Source organism: Haliotis rubra, unplaced genomic scaffold (assembly GCF_003918875.1).
Source record: "Haliotis rubra isolate DU_JTF1 unplaced genomic scaffold, ASM391887v1 Scf597, whole genome shotgun sequence".
Lineage (NCBI taxonomy): Eukaryota > Metazoa > Mollusca > Gastropoda > Lepetellida > Haliotidae > Haliotis > Haliotis rubra.
In genome coordinates this window covers 655719-676868 of record NW_025767298.1, presented here as the reverse complement: position 1 = coordinate 676868, position 21150 = coordinate 655719, and the positions used below count along the sequence as shown (strand labels likewise).

General features: G+C 40.8%; 1 protein-coding gene across 1 annotated transcript; it reads left to right on the top strand.

Moving 5' to 3' along the window:
• Positions 1 to 6340: 6340 nt before the first annotated feature.
• Positions 6341 to 12016, top strand: LOC124255198 (antistasin-like). Its single transcript, XM_046689036.1, has 5 exons — positions 6341 to 6426; positions 7275 to 7376; positions 8104 to 8211; positions 9996 to 10070; positions 11850 to 12016. The coding sequence occupies exons 1-5, from the start codon at positions 6354 to 6356 to the stop codon at positions 11861 to 11863; spliced, it is 372 nt and encodes a 123-aa protein (XP_046544992.1). The 5' UTR covers positions 6341 to 6353; the 3' UTR covers positions 11864 to 12016.
• Positions 12017 to 21150: the final 9134 nt, after the last annotated feature.

Below are 21150 nucleotides of genomic sequence, written 5' to 3'. Positions count from 1 at the left end.
AGAATTGGTGTTGAGGAACCCATGCTTGTCGTAAGAGGCGATCCGTGAACATCCGGGTTCGAACTGTTCTTCAGCAACCCATGCTTGCCGTAGAGGCAACTAACGGGATCGGGTGGTCGCTGACTTGGTAGACACATGTCTTTGTATCCCAGTTGAGTAGACCAATGCTCATGATGTTGTCTGGCCCAGACTCAGTTATGTACAGACTGCCATATAGCTGGACTATTGTTGAATGCGGTGTTAAACACAAAACAAATAATTGAACAAAGGTGATTTAACCACAATTTTATGTTTACATGAGCATACTTCCTTCATCCTACACGTAAAATCTCTACTTGTAAACACGTTGTTTCTTAAACGTCAAACAAAAGTTTGTATACAAATAGAATGTATTACTTGTTAATACAAACAGTTTGAGTGGCTGGTACTACCGATAAGGCAGGACATGCTTACCCTTACGCGAATACCTTGTGTCCAAACACATGTCAGTGATACATCCATTAAAGTTTCGCAGCTAATTGTATTTCCACGAGGCTGGCTACTCTTTTGCATTGGTGTGTTGAATTTATTACCAAGGTACAACATCATTCTATGTTTATGGGTTTCATGTGTGAGAGTGTACACACAGTGTCATGTGTGGTTTTACATTTAGGCAACATATATTTCACATGTATGACAGGTATGTGAGAGACATGCCACAGATATGCCACATTTGTATGTATCTGTATATTATGGTTCGTTTGCGTTTCTGTATTTGCAGATCCTCCCTGTGCCCCTGTAACAACCACCTGCAAACCATCAGAGACCCTGAGGTGCAAGGTTGAGAAGGGGTGTGCTGTGTGCACCTGTGCTACTAAACCATGTCCCAAACTGAAGTGCATCAAGCAGTGCCCAAATGGACGCGAAATAGTTAGTGGTTGTGAAACTTGTACATGTAAACCGAAGGTTTGTCCTAAGCTAACTTGTGGTAACAAGTGCCCAAACGGACGCACAATCAAAGATGGTTGTGAAACTTGTACATGTAAACCGAAGGCTTGTCCTAAGCTAACTTGTGGTAACAAGTGCCCAAACGGACGCACAATCAAAGATGGTTGTGAAACTTGTACATGTAAACCTAAGCCTTGCCCTAAGCTAATTTGTGGAAACAAGTGCCCAAACGGACGCACAATCAAAGATGGTTGTGAAACTTGTACATGTAAACCGAAGGCTTGCCCTAAGCTAACTTGTGGTAATAAGTGCCCAAACGGACGCACAATCAAAGATGGTTGTAAAATTTGTACATGTAAACCGAAGGCTTGTCCTAAGCTAACTTGTGGTAATAAGTGCCCAAACGGACGCACAATCAAAGATGGTTGTGAAACTTGTACATGTAAACCGAAGGCTTGTCCTAAGCTAACTTGTGGTAATAAGTGCCCAAACGGACGCACAATCAAAGATGGTTGTGAAACTTGTACATGTAAACCTAAGCCTTGCCCTAAGCTAATTTGTAGGTGGAAACAAGTGCCCAAACGGACGCACAATCAAAGATGGTTGTGAAACTTGTACATGTAAACCGAAGGCTTGCCCTAAGCTAACTTGTGGTAATAAGTGCCCAAACGGACGCACAATCAAAGATGGTTGTAAAACTTGTACATGTAAACCGAAGGCTTGTCCTAAGCTAACTTGTGGTAATAAGTGCCCAAACGGACGCACAATCAAAGATGGTTGTAAAACTTGTACATGTAAACCGAAGGCTTGTCCTAAGCTAACTTGTGGTAATAAGTGCCCAAACGGACGCAATCAATCAAAGATGGTTGTAGAAACTTGTACATGTAAACCTAAGCCTTGCCCTAAGCTAACTTGTGGTAATAAGTGCCCAAACGGACGCACAATCAAAGATGGTTGTGAAACTTGTACATGTAAATCTAAGCCTTGCCCTAAGCTAATTTGTGGAAACAAGTGCCCAAACGGACGCACAATCAAAGATGGTTGTAAAACTTGTACATGTAAACCGAAGGCTTGTCCTAAGCTAACTTGTGGTAACAAGTGCCCAAACGGACGCACAATCAAAGATGGTTGTAAAACTTGTACATGTAAACCGAAGGCTTGTCCTAAGCTAACTTGTGGTAATAAGTGCCCAAACGGACGCACAATCAAAGATGGTTGTGAAACTTGTACATGTAAACCGAAGGCTTGTCCTAAGCTAACTTGTGGTAATAAGTGCCCAAACGGACGCACACTCAAAGATGGTTGTGAAACTTGTACATGTAAACCTAAGCCTTGCCCTAAGCTAATTTGTGGAAACAAGTGCCCAAACGGACGCACAATCAAAGATGGTTGTAAAATTTGTACATGTAAACCGAAGGTTTGTCCTAAGCTAACTTGTGGTAATAAGTGCCCAAACGGACGCACAATCAAAGATGGTTGTGAAACTTGTACATGTAAACCGAAGGCTTGTCCTAAGCTAACTTGTGGTAATAAGTGCCCAAACGGACGCACACTCAAAGATGGTTGTGAAACTTGTACATGTAAACCTAAGCCTTGCCCTAAGCTAACTTGTGGAAACAAGTGTGCCAATGGATTCCTTTCTGTTGACGGGTGCCAGACATGCAAATGTAAGCCAAATATTTGTCCCAAGCTCCGTTGCACCACCCCGTGTGCTACTGGTCGACTGACTGTAAACGACTGCGAGACATGTGCCTGCAAACCAAAACCATGTCCTTTGATCAAATGTTCCACAATTTGCCATTATGGCAGCAAACTGTCCCCAAAAGGATGTCCCACATGCGAGTGTAACAAACTTATGTGTCCATCAACGAAATGTTCCAATGTATGTCCCAATGGCAGAGAGGTCGTGAAAGGATGTCTTACCTGTAAATGTAGGCCTAAAATATGCCCGGCTCTAACGTGCACAAGGCATTGCTTCTATGGAAGAAAGATTATAAACGGATGTCAAACATGCATATGTAAGTCCAAGCCGTGTCCTCTACTGAACTGCCCACGGTCCTGTTCTAATGGATATCAGATAATTAATGGGTGCAAGTCTTGTCTCTGCAAAGAAAAGAAATGTTTTCCTGTTCGGTGTCGTAACTACTGTCGATACGGCCGCGTTGTCGTTAACGGCTGTCCGACGTGTAGATGTATACGACGTCGTGGGTGCCTGTTTTCGTGGTTCTGTCGAAGAGGGTGAAGCAAAACCGTTCATGGGGTTCGGAATCTCTGTAATCTCTCCTTTGTTAATCAGTAATCTTAACTACAAATTCTGTCTTGTAACAACTTGATATGGTGCCGGTTAATTATTACGGGCGTGAGGGATGTTGGTTTGAGGGAAGTGGGTGGGGGTGGTGGTTGGGGCGGTGGTGTCTGATTGGACACGTTTCTCATGTCATGGAAAACCCTCCCAATGTCTTTGTCCATTTTTCTTTGAAAAGACAAAATGCAAAAGCACTTGTTTTCTTCTTTTATTTTCTTCTTTGTTTTTAATAACTAGCCATTTTCACATTATCATCCACCAATAAGTGTATTTTTATTTTCTGACCCTCCCCTGCCGATAGCCATATTCTCTGATGACTGTGCCCTAACTCCAACTGACCTCGTCCAGTATTAGTGAACATTTGTGTTAGTCTGCCCTGCTTGTGGCTGTCATAAAATATAACATATGGAATGTGTTTTAAATCATGATTTTGTCAATAACATTTGTTTAATAAAGACTCTAATATGGAAAATATCGATGTGTTTATTATCTATGGTCATTAACCCTGTCTCAACATTTAGGTAACTTTAAGATATTTTTTTAAGAATCTGAATCACAAACCTGATTACTTGTACATCCTCACTGTATATGATATTGAAAGCAGCACATTGAGTATCCACGTGTACGGTACTGGTGGTGACGGGTAGGCTCTAACTGAGCTCAATTAATGGCGCAGAGAAATCCTTCCGCGGGAGTGTCATTCGTGACCTAGATTATGCCCAGCTCTTACATATCAGGACAAGTCGAATGTCGTCTCCAGCGCCTATCGTGGCGATTTATTAACTTTGTTCCGTACTCGCCTGAAGACGAAAAACTGAATGTTATACCACTGAATGGGATCCTTATGTCGGTGAGCGTTATGTGTCGAGTGGTGGCGGTAAGGGCCGAGTGGGAACGGAAAGGGTCGAGTGGTGAAGAATTCCAGTCCAGAGCTGCATGGTTCATCTCATATCAATGCCTCTGTTGCTACAGTTAAAATATTGTATTGGCACGGACTGGTTACCCTTGCCAACTTGTCTATTCGAGGCTGTACTGACGCTTTTAGGAATTGCGAAATCGAGTTTTAATTCAAATTTGTAATAACCTTTTAAAATCTTTTTTCGAAATTGTTGTGAAGAAATTGTGCCGAGTGAATGGTATGCGTTTTTCAATAAATCACTGTGACTATACAAATGGCCTCCGAGGTATAATGTAGATAACGAACTAGGACGAGGTGACCCGAATGACGCTGCACTTGACGAGTGGGTGAGTGAGTGAGTTTAGTTTTACGCCGCACATGTCATCGGTTCCCATTTGCGCAGATCGATGCTCATGCTGTTGATCAATGGATTGTCTGAATTCAGACTCGATTATTTACAGACCCCCGCCATATAGATGGAATATTGCTGAATGCGGTGTTAAACAACAGATAATACCCAAACTGTGTTACGATGACAGGAAATATGCAAAGTAATACTATTCGTGGGAGAAAGTGCGAATGTTGTACATTTTGTATGTTCAAAGGGCAGCCACAATGGAGATAGCACGCCGAGTCTTTACCGGCTATATTCCATTAATTGTTTACACAGATACTACCGATTGACTGACCACGGTAGTAAACGATAAGGTGAAGAATAAAAGAAAATAGATGCATGTTACATATTCGGGTTTGTTTAAAGCATTGTTTACGATACAAAAGAGAACATAACCAATCGGTGGGCTTGAGACGAGTAACATGTCTGCATTCGATTGAAGCACAAGCAGCTGATCAATGAGTTACAATTGGGGAAGTTGTCCGTCATGTCACCTCAGGTCCTTATAACAATCTCGGACCTGGGACGATCTCACCCACATGTTTGACACAAGTTATCTCGCATGAGTTTCTCACCCACCGGCGTGTAAGAAATTCACAATGTCCCACAATAAGGAGTCATACAGGTAACGTCCTGGGGCGAGTTGACCCGACTGCCGCTGTAACTGTCCGCGACGTATTTCAATATGAAACAAGCCTCTGTTTGTGTCGTTCTCACGTAAAGAAAGGAGTGTCAATTGCATGGATACAGAAGAACCAGTCTATTATGACGCCTCTCTCCAGTTGTGCGCAATAAAGCTGTGTAAGGTGTGCATTTATTTATGGTGTTGTTGTCAGTGCTGAAGGCGAGTGTACTCGATGCCCATGTATCTCGGGCATGTCACTTCTCGGAAAGGGCAATCAGAATTCCCGGACGTCTCAGCAATACTGCGAAATATTACGAACTGACAATTTCTCGCTCATGTACGAAATGATTAGCTTAGAATATGCGTTTGCATATTTTTTTAAACAATAATTGACCACAATCACCAATGAATGGCCCTCTTTTTGTGATACAAACAAACACTCTTTGTGTGGATATGAAAACTCTGTGCCCAATTACTATGTCCCATTTATTCATTACATTGTATGTCCAGCTTATGAAAGCTTAAGATCTAAATACCTACCGTTTGTATGTACATCTTATAATATAGAAACATTATTTTCATCAACTTAATGACATCTAATGATGCAAATGCTATTATTAAGCTACAACTTTATGCTCATCATCTGAGACGTCAAATTTTGTAAATTGAAAGTTCCAACATGCTGCTTGTATCATCTGTATATGAACTGGAGGTCACACATTCTGAATAAACAAGATGAATTTAATTGAAAATTATATTAACCGATTGCTACTTTTGTTTGATAAACTGTCTCCGAGTAAATCATATATTTTTTACAACTTCTCTTTTCTTATAGTTGCATCGCCATTGTCCACACTATCCACTGTCTATATTCATATATTCAACCCGCAATACTCATTCATTACCGTTATAAACCTAACAGTAACAGGTTGCTAATGCACCTTCATATCCACAACCCCTGCCGGGCAGCGGGACAGTGAGTCTCGTGAATATTCAGGGACAAACGCCGAGTTGTTTATCAACATGTTTCCTTCAGGTGTTTCAGTATCCGGGTTGTAAGATGTCAATATCAGTACATTGACAACTCCTATATGAAATATAATTGGTGGATTCTCAGCCAATCAGCTTTCACATTCAGATGTTAAGATGTACATAAGCCGATGACACGCGTGGTTTATAAAGTTACTTGATCTTAGACAGAAACATGGACCGCTTTTCAGTCTGTCTGTTGTTTGGCCTGACTCTTATCGTGTGTTCTGCAGTGGCACTCGTACAAGGTAGGTCAACGCTAGTGAGTGAGTGCGTGAGTGAGTGAGTGAGTGAGTGAGTGAGTGAGTGAGTGAGTGAGTGAGTGAGTGAGTGAGTGAGTGAGTGAGTGAGTGAGTGAGTGAGTGAGTGAGTGAGTGCGTGCGTGAGGGAGGGAGTTAAAAGATGGGTAGGTGGGTGATTGGCTGGGTTGGTGGGTTGGTGGGACGAGTTAGTGTGCGTGTGAGTTCGAACTTTAGTTACTTTAACGCTACAACAAATGAGTGTCAAATTTATAGAGAAAAAAACCTCCATAATGATGCGTGTCCCGGTACTTGGTAAGGTACAGGCCAGCCGAAAGGGATTCCAACCCACGATCATAAATTAGTTTTGGGATAAAATATCGAGGCGTTTGAGAAACACTATCCATGCCCCTCCACTTTCCTCGAAAATCACATGAGTATATCTTCGGTAATATGTTTACATAACTATTTTTTTCGAATAGCATATATAAATACATGTTACTTCATTTTAATGACTTGATTATCTATCTACCTAACTACACATGCACCCACCCACTACTACCTACTTAGATATCTACAAAATATATATAATTTGTCAACGGTTACGCCAACACTTCTCGTTCCATTGGCGGCGGGTAACCTATTGGTTAAAGCGTTGGCTTGTCACGCCGATGACCCGGGTTCGATTCCCCCCACATGGGTACAATGTGTGAAGCCCATTTGTGGTGGCCCCCGCCGTGATATTGGTGGAATATTGCTTAAACTAAACTCTCTAACTCACTCACTAATTTCACTACAGTGTAGAATATAGATATGTAAATTAACTTTCACTATCTCACTGTAACTTTCTGTCACAGATTTGCCAACTCCTTGCCCGGAAATTCAATGTCCGCAACAAAAGAAATGTATCTTCGGTTACAAAAAGATTAACGGGTGTCCCACATGTGAATGTAACAGACGTAAGTAAATACTTATTGCTCTTTTTTAATCATCTTCACCCTCCTCCTCTTCCTCCTCCTCATCGTCATCATCATCATCATCATCATCGTCATCAGTGGTGACATCAACAAATCTGCACTCCATGTTATGGTTAAGAAGTTGCTGTAAAAGTAATTGAAATTGTGTATGTTGTGTATTTCATTCACTCAGTCACATAAAGGAAACGCTAGTCCTTCGCAATGTGATTGGACGGTGGGGTAGACTAGTGGTTAAAGCGTCCGATCCTCATGCAGAAGACCCTGGTTCGATTTCCCACATGGGTACAATGTGTGAAGCCCATTTCTGGTGTCCCACGCCGTAATATTGCTGGAATATTGCTAAAAGCGGCTTAAAAACATACTCACTCTAATTATGCACGGGATGACATGTATTCAGCCTAGACGAGACTGGGGAAGGGTGTGTTTATCTACATTCATGTTCTCTTATCAAGTGACTTCTAGCAGGTGCCCGTGTTTGGCTTGCAGAAGCGATGTTGGTTCTAAATGACATTTCTAAATGTCATCAAATACTCAGTAACCAAAAGGAAAATGTGGAAACACCGACTATTTGTGTCTTAAATACGTACACAATGGTTTGTAAGTCAATCAAAACACTGTTCAAAATGTTTTGGGGAAAATAATCCAAAAACACAAGTGTGTACTTTCTTTTGTACGTCAGATTATGACGCGTTATCCTTTTCTGTTCCAGCCTACAACTGCCCCTACTACCGTCCTTGTCAGCTGTGGTTAAAATGTCCCGCAGGAGTCGTGAGGATCAACGGATGCCCAACCTGCATGTGCAAACCAACACCGAAAAGTAAGCACTGTTACTTAATTAAGAAATGAAACGCTGCATCAAGAAAACCATTCAGGGCGACCCCCAAATGGCTCACACATTGGGAACAGTTGCCGTTCTGACTTGATTGGATGTTATCAATGGGAATCAGTGATGACACTCACACAAGTCTTTGTTCCACTCAGGAAAGGTTCCAGCTTTATGATAGGTTGGTTGCTTTGTTGTTTAACGCCGCACTCAGCAATATTTCAGATATATGGAGGCGATTTGTAAATAATCGAGTCTGGACCGGGTAATCCAGTGATCAACACCATGAGCATCGATCTACGCAATTGGGATACGATGGCATGTGTGAATCAAGTCAGCAAACCTTAGCACCCGATCCCGTTAGTCGCATCTTACGACAAGGATGGGTTACTGAAGATCAATTCTAACCCTGATCTTAACGAGAGTAGCCTTCGGTACAGAACCATTTATTGGTAATTCCGCTTGCTAGCGTCTACGATGATTTTCCATAATGTGTCCAAATATTGCTGCTCGCTTTTTATGCTGTATGAAGCTCAAAGTCGAACTAGCGATGTTATACTAACTTATCACTGCGAGATTGTGCGTAGTTCAGCATTATCAATTTATTGTTCGTTTGACGTCACATAAAATGGACTGTATTTAATGTTTCGTGACATCACGTGGGCATGACGTCGCTCTGCTTCACGTTGTCCCACGCCGTGATGATGACTCAGCATACTACCACTGCAATATGCTAATTTGCATATCACCTGACAGGACATTTCATTTTCTTTAACAAACGCTTAAGCTTTACATTTATATCAGACGAGACAAGCCTCATGCAAACCTTTAAGTGTACTATGTTCTTCATATTGCTTTTGCACAGTTATTAAGATATTGTACCACAACCGCGACAGTGAAATGTATAGTACAATATACATCTATACATCAAAGCGTTTGTATCGCAAGATGTCCGTAAGGCTTCAATGACAGTATGTCGGTGGGGTAGCCTTATAGCTAAAGCGTTCGCTCGTCACGCCGAGAACCCAGTTTCAATTTGGGTACGATGTGTGAAGCCCATTTCTGGTGTCCCCCGCAGCGATATTGCTGAAATAATGCTAAAAGCGGTGCAAAACGAAATTCACTCACTCACTCGACGACAGCACGCAGAGCCGTACAACCAATGTGCACAAAGGACAGCAAATGCAAACCTTTTTTTTGCGCTTAAGATATTTTCTCAGCGAAAGTTGACAATACTAAAATGTCAGATATATACAATGGACAGTGTATGATGTCCCGTATTGTCGGGGAACACAGTGTATGATGTCCCGAATTGTCGGGGAACACAGTGTATGATGTCACGAATTGTCGGGGAACACAGTGTATGATGTCACGAATTGTCGGGGAACACAGTGTACGATGTCACGAATTGTCGGGGAACACAGTGTATGGTGTCACGAATTGTCGGGGAACACAGTGTACGATGTCACGAATTGTCGGGGAACACAGTGTATGCATGTTTACGTCTTTATTTGTTGTTTAGCGCAGCAATGTTCCGGTCTGTAAATAATCAGACCAGACAATACAGTGATCAATACCATAAGTATACGTCTACGCATTTTGGATACGATGACATGTGTCAACCAAGTAAACGAGCCTGACCACCCGATCCCTCTTACGACAAGGGTGGGTTGGTGAAGACGAATTCTAACCCGGATCTTCATGCGTATCACTCACTGTTCCCAAGGGGGGACACGTTCTCCGTGCCCTTGATAACAGACATTTTCTCATCCTTGCAGCTACCCCCAGACCCCACTTGTGCCTCACGTGTTGTGGTCCGCCCCCATGCTGTAACTACTGCGGACTAGAGAAATGTGAGTACATTACATATTTATGAATTACCTGCATTATGCTAAACATGCTTATAACGTACTCAAGGACATGCTGGTTCATCCCGGGTGCTTGCTGAAGATGTCAGGTGAAATTAACTACGGTTGTAACGAGGTGAAATATACGGTCCCTTTGAGTTCGTTATAACCGTATTATATTGTACCTTCATGGGAACCTGCCATGTTTTATGGATCCAAGAAACTGACATTGACCGAGAGCAGCTTCACTGTGTCACAGTGACATCACACAGAAGCCGACCCGTGAAGATCCGGGGTAGAATAGATCTTCAGCAACCCATGTGCTTGCCATAAAAGGCGACTATGCTTGTCGAAAGAGGCGACTAACGGGATCGGGTGGCCAGTTTCACTGACTTGGTTAACACATGTCATCGTATCCCAATTGCGCAGATCGATGCTTATGCTGTTGGTCACTTGATTGTCTGGTCCAGACTCGATTATTTACAGACCGCCGCCATATAGCTGGGATATTGCTGAGTGCGGCGTGAAACTGAACTCACTCACTCACCCACACAGAAGCCATGACAGGCTGGTGTTACTGGTACACACCAGCGACGTGTTGAGGCAAAATATGTTCTTAATACAAAGATAATACACGTGTGTTATTATAATCAAAAATGTGGATAAAGGCACCAGATTTCCTATAATTACTGTCCAAACCTGATATGTCAATATCACTCAGTACTTTACGTTATAATGCCATTTGTAAGGTATGATGAAACCAAATGATATCAATCAGTTATTTAACGGTACAAGGTCACACATTTTCGGCAATATTTTGGCCTATATTTTATATATTGAGAGCATATGCACTTAATTTACTTTCCTATTGATGCAATAAAAGACTTATTATCCCTAACGACTTGCCTGAAATCGATCATAGAAACGTCTATGCGAAAAGCTTCCAAACAGAGAACACTTGCCATATATGGAATGTAAACGATAGCTCTGTACATCGGAAACTGTCGCACGCGGTGTTGTCGGTGTTTACCGAACTGGTTTCAATCACAAGTTGTACGTGGGGTATTCACAAAGAGCGCTCCAAGGGACATAACTCTATGGGATTCGCTTGAAATAATGTTAGGCCTGTTAGGGGCTCGAGAGTCGATTTAATGCAACGTTGCATTAATTCATTCGAACTTTTTAATTTATAGTGTAATCTGTATACGCAATTTTTTTGGAATAAATTATATAGTAGATTCCCTGTGGGCTGATTGTTAGTATTATTGGGGAAAATGCATTATTTATTTTTAGAGAAGTGTTGCTTGACATAAGTATTTTCTTCTAAAGATATTTCTGAAATTGTTCCACTGAGCTATAATTCTGTGTCATGTGTTTTCAAAATCCTTCAAGTATATTATGATGTTGAGAGTTTAATGGGCTTCTACTGGACATTAAAGAGACACAGTTTGTCTGTTGGTTTGGTCTATATCATTAACATGTGTTTGTGAGACATCAACACCTGATAGTGATGCAACTGGCCTTCGCTAAATGGTGAGCGTATCCTCCTGTATCTGTAGTCCCTGTCACCCGCCCAGGCCATACATACTGTAGTTGGCGGTAAGGGTAGGGCCAACAATAAATAGCAGATTTCAATGCCATGTGTCAAAGTTTAGTTGTCGTCTTCAGAACTCAGTTGGTTTTATTTGTCATCTTGAAGACTTATAGCAAGTGAGGGTGCAACTCTGCCCACCTAGCTGAAGGTGTTGCATGAAATATTTAGATGGTGTTTCTTTCTGTTTGCAGTGCTTGCCAAGTAGGTCACCCAGGTCTCTTTAACAACACTGGATCAATGACGACAATCTGTGACTGCCAGAACACTCATATTGTTATTCAGTTGTTATCATTGTTTATTTCCGTTCCATATTTGAATAAATACATGAAATAACCTTTTTAATTAGAATGGAAAACGACTGCTGGCTTTCTTTTATGTTGTTTTAGTTGCCAAGTTTCTTTTGGACGTTAGTTTACAACACGACCCACAGAAGGTCATACACGTGTTTAACGTAACGATCGGTTCTTACCTCGCAAACCATACACAGGTCATACACGTGGTTAACGTAACGATCGGTTCTTACCTCGCAAACCATACAGAAGGCCATACACGTGTTTAACGTAACGATCGGTTCTTACCTCGCAAACCATACACAGGTCATACACGTGTTTAACGTAACGATCGGTTCTTACCTCGCAAACCATACACAGGTCATACACGTGTTTAACGTAACGATCGGTTCTTACCTCGCAAACCATACACAGGTCATACACGTGGTTAACGTAACGATCGGTTCTTATCTCGCAAACCATACACAGGTCATACAGGTGGTTAACGTAACGATCGGTTCTTATCTGCAAACCATACACAGGTCATACACGTGTTTAACGTAACGATCGGTTCTTACCTCGCAAACCATACACAGGTCATACACGTGGTTAACGTAACGATCGGTTCTTACCTCGCAAACCATACACAGGTCATACACGTGTTTAACGTAACGATCGGTTCTTACCTCGCAAACCATACACAGGTCATACACGTGTTTAACGTAACGATCGGTTCTTACCTCGCAAACCATACAGAAGGCCATACACGTGTTTAACGTAACGATCGGTTCTTACCTCGCAAACCATACACAGGTCATACACGTGTTTAACGTAACGATCGGTTCTTATCTCGCAAACCATATTGGGATTCCTGGTGAGAATAGGTCAACAACTGGTTTGACTGCAGTATATCTATACACACGTCGCCGTCATATTCAGTCTCGATCAACTCATATTTCTTCATACGTAAATTGGCAAATGAGAGCCGTTTTCTGTTTCCGGTCATTCAGAGATTTACGGAAACTGTCGATGTTCACGGAAGGGAGGCCAAACGTTTGTTCAAAGCAGAAGGTAGTGCTAATGCGAGAGTCAGTAGTCAAACATAAACTGCAGTTAGACAAACTGAATGCTATGAGTAGGTAAAAAGAATGACCCACAAGCTCACCACAATTGTTTTGTGAAAAACGTAAGGTTTTAAAATAGTCGTTCTGCCCGGTTTTCGATCAGGATTTTAAGCATCGGAAGTGGCACCCTTTGTGGATTGTATATAATGGTGAAGCGGTACAATGTCCTAAAATCTATATTTCCTGATCAGGTATTCATCTTCTACATTCATCTTCCTAATTTGTACATGCATATTTTATATGAGGCATAACCTTTTACGAATAATATTGACCCAAAGGTTGTGGCGTAATGCACGTAGGCGACTCTAAACTGTGGAAATAAATATATCTAAGGCGTCTTCTAAATACAGACAAAACATGTTCTTATCCCCAACATCTTGGTGTACCCACCCTTAAGCAAAACCGCTATTAAATAACACTTGTCTCACGAACGTCGTTAGAGATTGAGATGGGATTGTGCGTCGTGGCCAGCGACGTGACCTTCCGACGCCGGTAATGAAAGCATGTTCTGTCTGTTCAGAGTTGATGGGAAGCATCGTGCTTACCACCCAAGAGCAGAAATAATGATTGCATGTTCCGTTCAGGAGACTGTGACGCACGGTGGAAGGGCAGTAATGTTTGGCAGTGTATGAAATAAGGCCCGTCCGACCGCCCGAGACGGGCTGGATTTCTTACGAACGGTCTAAATTTACAGCTGGCCAGCCCGATGGTCTGGTAAAAGTTTTAGATAACATGTTCCATACATCTGAGTAAATTCACCATATCTTCCAATCTATTCTCTGAAAATGGTTGTTATGGATAGACTGATAGACAGTAAATATATTGCATGTATTAGGTTCATTAAATTATTCGTTGCAACTAAAAATTGAGTTATTTTCTTTGTATTGTTTGGTCTGGTTACATCCGTTTTAGGCTGGTAACATTTACAAGTTACCAGCCCTGATGTCTGACTGGGTTTTTGGCTTATTTCATACACTGTATTTTTTATTTTATTTTATTTTTATTTTTTTTATTTTTAATAATTTTTTTATTTATTTATTTTTTATTTATTTTTTTTTTTTTTTGGGGGGAGGGGAGAAATAACATCTCTAAACTGTCTCAAGAAGCATAATATATACGAGCCCAACACAGTATTTTAAAACTGTTGTTTTCAGTGAAGAAAGTCTCCGTGGAAGGCAAGGTATTTTGAGTTACAATATGGTAGAATGTGCATCAGTGGATGTGAAAATGTGTCTAATAGCGAATTGTGAGTAGCAAGATACTTGGTGTTCTTATGGAAATTTCAAATGTTAAATAAAATAAAAAATGTAGTGTGCATCATTACACCTCGATGACAAGTGGTATGTAGAACTTATGGCCGTTTCCAGGTTTGCGAGGGAGTTGGCCTATGTTTGTGTTTCACACCTCATCATACCTCAGTGACTTCAATAATGATGCTGAAGGCCTCAACCCATTCGCCAATAGACTTCGCATTGTGTCTGATGAATAAATACAAAAATAGCTGTCCAATGAAATTACACCAATGAGCGAAACACCTTATGAGCTTTGCTGATGAAAGATACGGTTTTGTAACTTTCTGAACCAAACTTTCAAGACATTGATCAAAACGGGATGTTAATGCATCACGCTGGGAAATAGAAGATGGGTGACATGCAACAGAAGATTACGTGGCAAAGTTGAGGGTTATCAACATGCATACATACATACATACACACACACATCAATGGCAACTCATTCTGTACTTCGTGGTAGTAATTCTTTATCTCGAATAACATTGAATCACGTATGATGTACGGAAATTACCGATGTTTTGCGAATGCAAATCGAGGGAAGGGAGATAACTCTAAATCTGTTTTTCTTGTCAGCAAACTCTAGCGATGTCTACAAAATGATTTGTACCCGTGCTTCAAACAATTCAAAATTAACATTAAGGTGTTCGGTAAGATAAATACGTTGTTCACTGGTCCCTCGGGGCCCATGGGTTGATGCACCCTCGATGATTGTTTATGTTCCCCTCGCCCTTCGGGCTTAGGGCTCAGGGAACATAAACAAACATCGAGGGTACATCAACCAATGCCCCCCTCGTGACCAGTGAACAACTTGTAATAATACATACATACATACATACATACATACATACATACATACATACATACATACATACATACATACATACATACATACATACATACATACATACATACATACATACATACATACATACATACATACATACATACATACATGCATGCATACATACATACATGCATGCATGCATACATACACACACACATACATACATACACACACACGCATACATACATGCATGCATGCATGCATACATACATACATACATACATACATACATACATACATACATACATACATACATACATACATACATACATACATACATACATACATACATACATACATACATACATACATACATACATACATGCAAAGTTGAGCAAAGCAGTTCCTTCCCCAACACTGTAGCACAACAGGGTGACGATGCCATCCACTCGATGTCCCCATGTTTCTCTTGTTTCTGGAAATAATAGTGAGTGAGTATGATTTTACGCCACTTTTAGCAACATTCCTGCAATATCAGGGCGGGGGAACACCAGAAATGGTTTTCATACATTGTGGCCATGTGGGGAATCGAACCCGGACCTTTGGCGTGACGAGCGAATGCCACTAGGCTACCCCACCGCCCCTATGGAAATAATACACCAGTATATTTCAAAGTTATCCTTAAAAAGAAATTTACAAATCCTTTTTGACATTTATTGCTGAGCTGCTAGACAGATACTGGTATGCAAGGATGGAGTAGTTGTTTGGGAGTTATCCCACCTGAGTCGGTCTCAGGAGATTCGGATATGAGTGAAAAAACAAACTGGCGGCGGGTTTGAGACATTCAGCAAAGTCGATGTTAAATTTTCAAAACTGTCTACCTTAAATGCCTGTTTTCCATATAAATATTCTCTTCTGTGTAATTTACTTGAACAATAATTTATTTGCGCAAGAAAAATTAAAATGTATTACATCACACAATGCAGTAACTGGCATCAGGCAACAGGCCCGAATCTTGTCACCAAGCCCGATCAGCTTTTGCATTGTATCGCCCTTTACAACAAACACCGGGTGCCAGTGACAATTCTAACGGGGATCTTGTTTATGAGATTTGATGTACCGTTTTCATCAGCGTCCTGTTTTCCTTGCTTTTCCATGGTGAAATCAAGAAGCTTCAGGTCAGACGTTCCACTGAGAAGTATGTATTAACCAGCATTCACCTGAAAAAGGAGCAGACATCATCAAACCCTTTTTGCAATGATATTGGCATGCAAGACCTTTCATCTATATCATGGGAATTTAGACAAAGGAGGATCTGTCAGTTTTCGTGACGGAGGAGCTATTGACCCTCTCTTGGAAGGTCAATGACAGACACCCGTGAAGATCCTGGTTAGAACTGGTCTTCAGCAACCCATGCTTGTCATACCCCGAAAAGATCCTGGTTAGAACTGGTCTTCAGCAAATCATACTTGTCGTACCCCGAAAAGATCCTGGTTAGAACTGGTCTTCAGCAAATCATGGTTAGAACTGGTCTTCAGCAAAATCATACCCCCCGAAAAGATCCTGGTTAGAACTGGTCTTCAGCAAATCATACTTGTCTGTTACCCAGCAAATCATACTTGTCGATCCTGGATTGGAACTGGTCTTCAATAAACTATATTTGTAGTATCCCGCGAAGATCCTGGTTAGTCTTGATCTTCAGCAACCCATACTTAGTAGTACCCCGTGAAGATCGTGGTTAGAACTGGTCTTCAGTATATACTTGTGTAGTACCCCGTGAAGATCCGGGTTAGAATTGGTCTTCAGCAACCCATGCTTGTCATACCCACTAAGATCCTAGTTAGCCTTGATCTTCAGCAACCAATGCTTGTCGTAAGAGGCGACTAATGGGATCGGGTGGTCAGGCTTGCTGACATGGTTGACACATGTCATCAAATCCCAGTTATAGTTATGTAGATCGATGTTCACGCTGTTGATCACTGGATTGTATGATTACAGACCGCCGCCCCTATAGCTGAAATATTGATGAGTGCGGTGTAAACAGCAACCAAACCAAAACCTGGTCTTGCCTACGTGTACTTGGGCTTGCAAGTTAGAGACAAATAGGACTTCGAGCAGGATACAAATGTGAACTTGTGGAAATCCGAAGTTCAGCCATGAACCTTGGCATTAGATTAATTATGCTATGCCCGTCCTTTCATTTTCTGTTGGTGTTGTTGATTGCACGTGATAGCAGGATGGCAGGCTGTTGACAACGTGACACACATATTATGCCACAGTTTTCGAGAAAGAGCCAATAACTGTTGGTTATTATTGCAATGTCAATGTCAGTGCTGAGTTTGTTTAACTGATGGACAGAACAAGATTAGTACAAAAGAGGGAATTATTGGTTACTGATCCGTCAAATTAAAAAAGGCTCCACATGTCTACAATGAAACGTTTTCAAGGTTTTTCTGGGGCTTTGCTTGTGGAACTCTAGTAACCCACTGGAAACTTGACCTTTGCCAGATTTGAGATGAGATAGTTCATCCTGTTATCAGACATCAAGCCGTTGCCATAAGCGAAGGGCCTCCCTTAAATATATATATATATTTAAAAACAACAACATATTGATGCCACTCAAAGAAGCTACTTGATGCCTGGTGCAATGTCCTTCAATCCGGTATATCCTAAAGGGTAATGTAAAACATTTCAGTCATAGATGCATTAATGCTGTGCATGCCTGCTGATATTTGATACAAATGGCACAGACAGTTTGTATCAGCCAAATTTTGCCCCTAACACTTATATAATAGCACATTCAAAGACCCAAGACCTCTTGATGTCTCTCATTCAAAACGTGAACGACATATACGCAGAAGCCAGTCACGGGTTTATCTATAATGTATGATCAGTCTTAAAAGTCATTAAGAAGCTTTATGTGTTCTAATACTAAGCAACACGTAACGCCTTCTCAAACTGCTCGTTTCGTTTAACCTGCATGTGTTTTTTTTGGTTTCAGGACAGGACAATACTCCCCAATTCATACGGGAGTAAAGTCAGGGTGGCTTTGAATTCCGTGTCAAGCGGGTCTGTACATGTCAATAATGTCCCTCATTAAACTTTGAAAGAAGCATATTACAGAGTACCACACCGAGATGTTTGATGACAAGTCCAGACAGACCAGTGAATGAGTGCATGGTCAAAGATATCAAACAGACAATGAAGCCCTGAAGGCTGTTTCAGTCGGATTTTGATACAGAGGACATACCTGGATCCCTCGAGGACGAGCAGTTTATAGACAACGCAACAAGATGGACCTATCACCCGCCAGCTTCCGTAACAGGCTGCAAGGCACTTTTGCCATCACGCGCATTTGTCATCTGATCTAATACCAACTTCAAACTGATCTAAAACCGTTATGTTAATCACGCAACGCACGTAACTAATCTCGATATTCCATGTTATAGAGTAGCCATAATGATGATCTATCCTTGAATCCCTGTCCCTGTTGCAAGTGACATGAATAGAAAGGTGTCCGTGTAGGGCTTATAGACAGAATAACTAATACTACGTACACGAAACGGAATGTGGTACAATGCAAATTTTTAAGTATATTGCACTTATCAGCTAAAATGCATACTATACTATTCACACTTTGCTAAGGATCACAAAAATTCGCAACTTTACGTAAACGTAGACTTATAATTTGAAATTGTATCCATTTAAAACTGGATAAATAATGACATGGTAACCCTTCGTTAGGAAAATAACCACTTAAAGCTAACCGTATGCACTTGATACATGAGTAACCATAAAAATGGTTTTCATGGCACCAATCAACCAAATACATCCCTCTGTAATAGCCGGCTATTATGTAGAGGGTTATGTCCGAGTAACTCTCCATTCCTTAAAAATAATAAAGCCGAGGCCCATTATTTTTAAGAAATGGAGAGTTACTCGCACATTACCCTACTTCAATTACATTAAAAGTATTGGGAATATTTCTGTTATCGAAATTAAATGCCAAAATGACAAAATGAAGTCTTTAATTTGAAACAGGTACACATCGCTCCATTCCTGAAAAGTAACGGAGTAAGCAGACAATGAAATGACGTCACAAATGTAATTTAATAAGTATGCATGTATGCGTGTGTGTGGTGTGTGTGTGTTATAAAGTTGGAAATGCCAGAACATCTGGGTTAGATTTCATGAAATTATAAATGCTGCTCACGACCTTTTTTATAAATCAGGGGGATTAATAACTTTGTGTAAATCGGGGAAGATTATGTATTCCTTATTATAAATACCTGTCCCTAAAGTTACCAATAAATCCGGAACATTCAATTTCATCTTTAACATTTACAGTGTTTCAGCGTTTAAAATTATCCTACTTACAGTTTACACTGAAACATGCCACCTGTGAAGATCCGGGTTAGAATTGATCTTCAGTAACTCATGCTTGTCGTAAGAGGCGACTAACGGGATCGGGTGGTCAGTATCGCTGACTTGGTTGACACATATTATCGTATCCCAATTGCACAGATCCATGTTCATGATGCTGATCACTGGATAGTCTGATTCAGACTCGATTATCTACAGGCCACCGCTTGGAATTGAAGCTTGAATTTACTTGCAATCTGGGAGGTATACACAAAACGTGAATATCATCAATGCCGGAAATTAGGGCCAGTATGACTACGCCATCTGACTGACAAGCAGTTGTCAAACATGTTATTCACAGATGCATTAAAGTTGTGTATGTCTGCTGAAGATTAATAGAACTGACACTGACAATTTGTATCAGCCAAATTTTATATCAAACACTACAAAGAAAGCCACAACATGTATGTTAAACTAATACAAGACAAATCTTATGGATAACAACTTCTTTATTTGTTTCTGAACTAGTTCTTCAGGTGGATAATAAAACTAGTGAACTGTACAGTAGATATATAAACGAATAAAGAAGTTTTTATCCATAAAATTTGTCTTGTATTACTACACCAACTTCTAAATGCCTTTGAAGAATTTCGTATGTGAAATTGTTTTGTCCACAACTAGAGCATCACCTGAATAGTTTTAGCTTTTAAAACAAACTTTGTGAAAAAACACACCTATTAGCTAACACTATATCAATGAACCATATTCATATTTAAGGTAGATGGAGATATATCGTTATTTCTAGCATGGAGACAGAAAAGGTAAGGTTTACATGTGAATGACAAATCCAGATTGACCAGTGAATGAGTGCTTGATCGAAAAATTCAAACAGATCATAAATCTTCGAGCTGTGTAGACTGTTTCAGTTGGATCATCGTGCTGAGGACAAACCTGAATCCCTAAAGGATGAGCCTTTACAGGAGAAGATCTACTTTACAGGCAACGTGACAAGATGGAACTATCAAACGTCAGCTCCCGGAACAGCGAGGCACTGCCGTCATCATGTACACTTGTCATTCTAGCTGATCTATTAAGTCTTGCAGCACGTAGATGCTCTTGCCATTCCCAGAAAAAAACAGCTGTCATACTTATGACACGGTTGGGACGCCCTGATAGGATGTGACAGGAATAGAAAGGTGTCCGTGTGGGCAGAGACAGACACGGAAACTAAAACGACACAAACAAACGTGAATGTCGTAAAATGTAAAGATGTACATTTTAAACCATTTGCGGTTATACATTATCGGTTAAAGCTAGTTATATCATATGTAATCCCAATCTGAGATATGGTTTTGGGCGTGAAAATATCTTTGTGGGAGCTACGTCCCCCAAAACTAGCCTGTTATTTTGTATGAATGTGCCAGGTGTGTGGTGTGTGTGATATACATTTTAGTGATATTTTGAAATGCCAATGCCACTTAATCATAAATTCTGTCTGGGAATTTATTGATCAATCCGTGAGACGATTTAATAATGAGTAAATTAGTGTCGGTTATGGTAAACTTATGATTAAAAGCTGTCCATGGAGGTACCGATAATTTAATTTCATCTGTACAGATACGATATTTCCGCGTGAATTAATATGCAACTTACAGTTCACA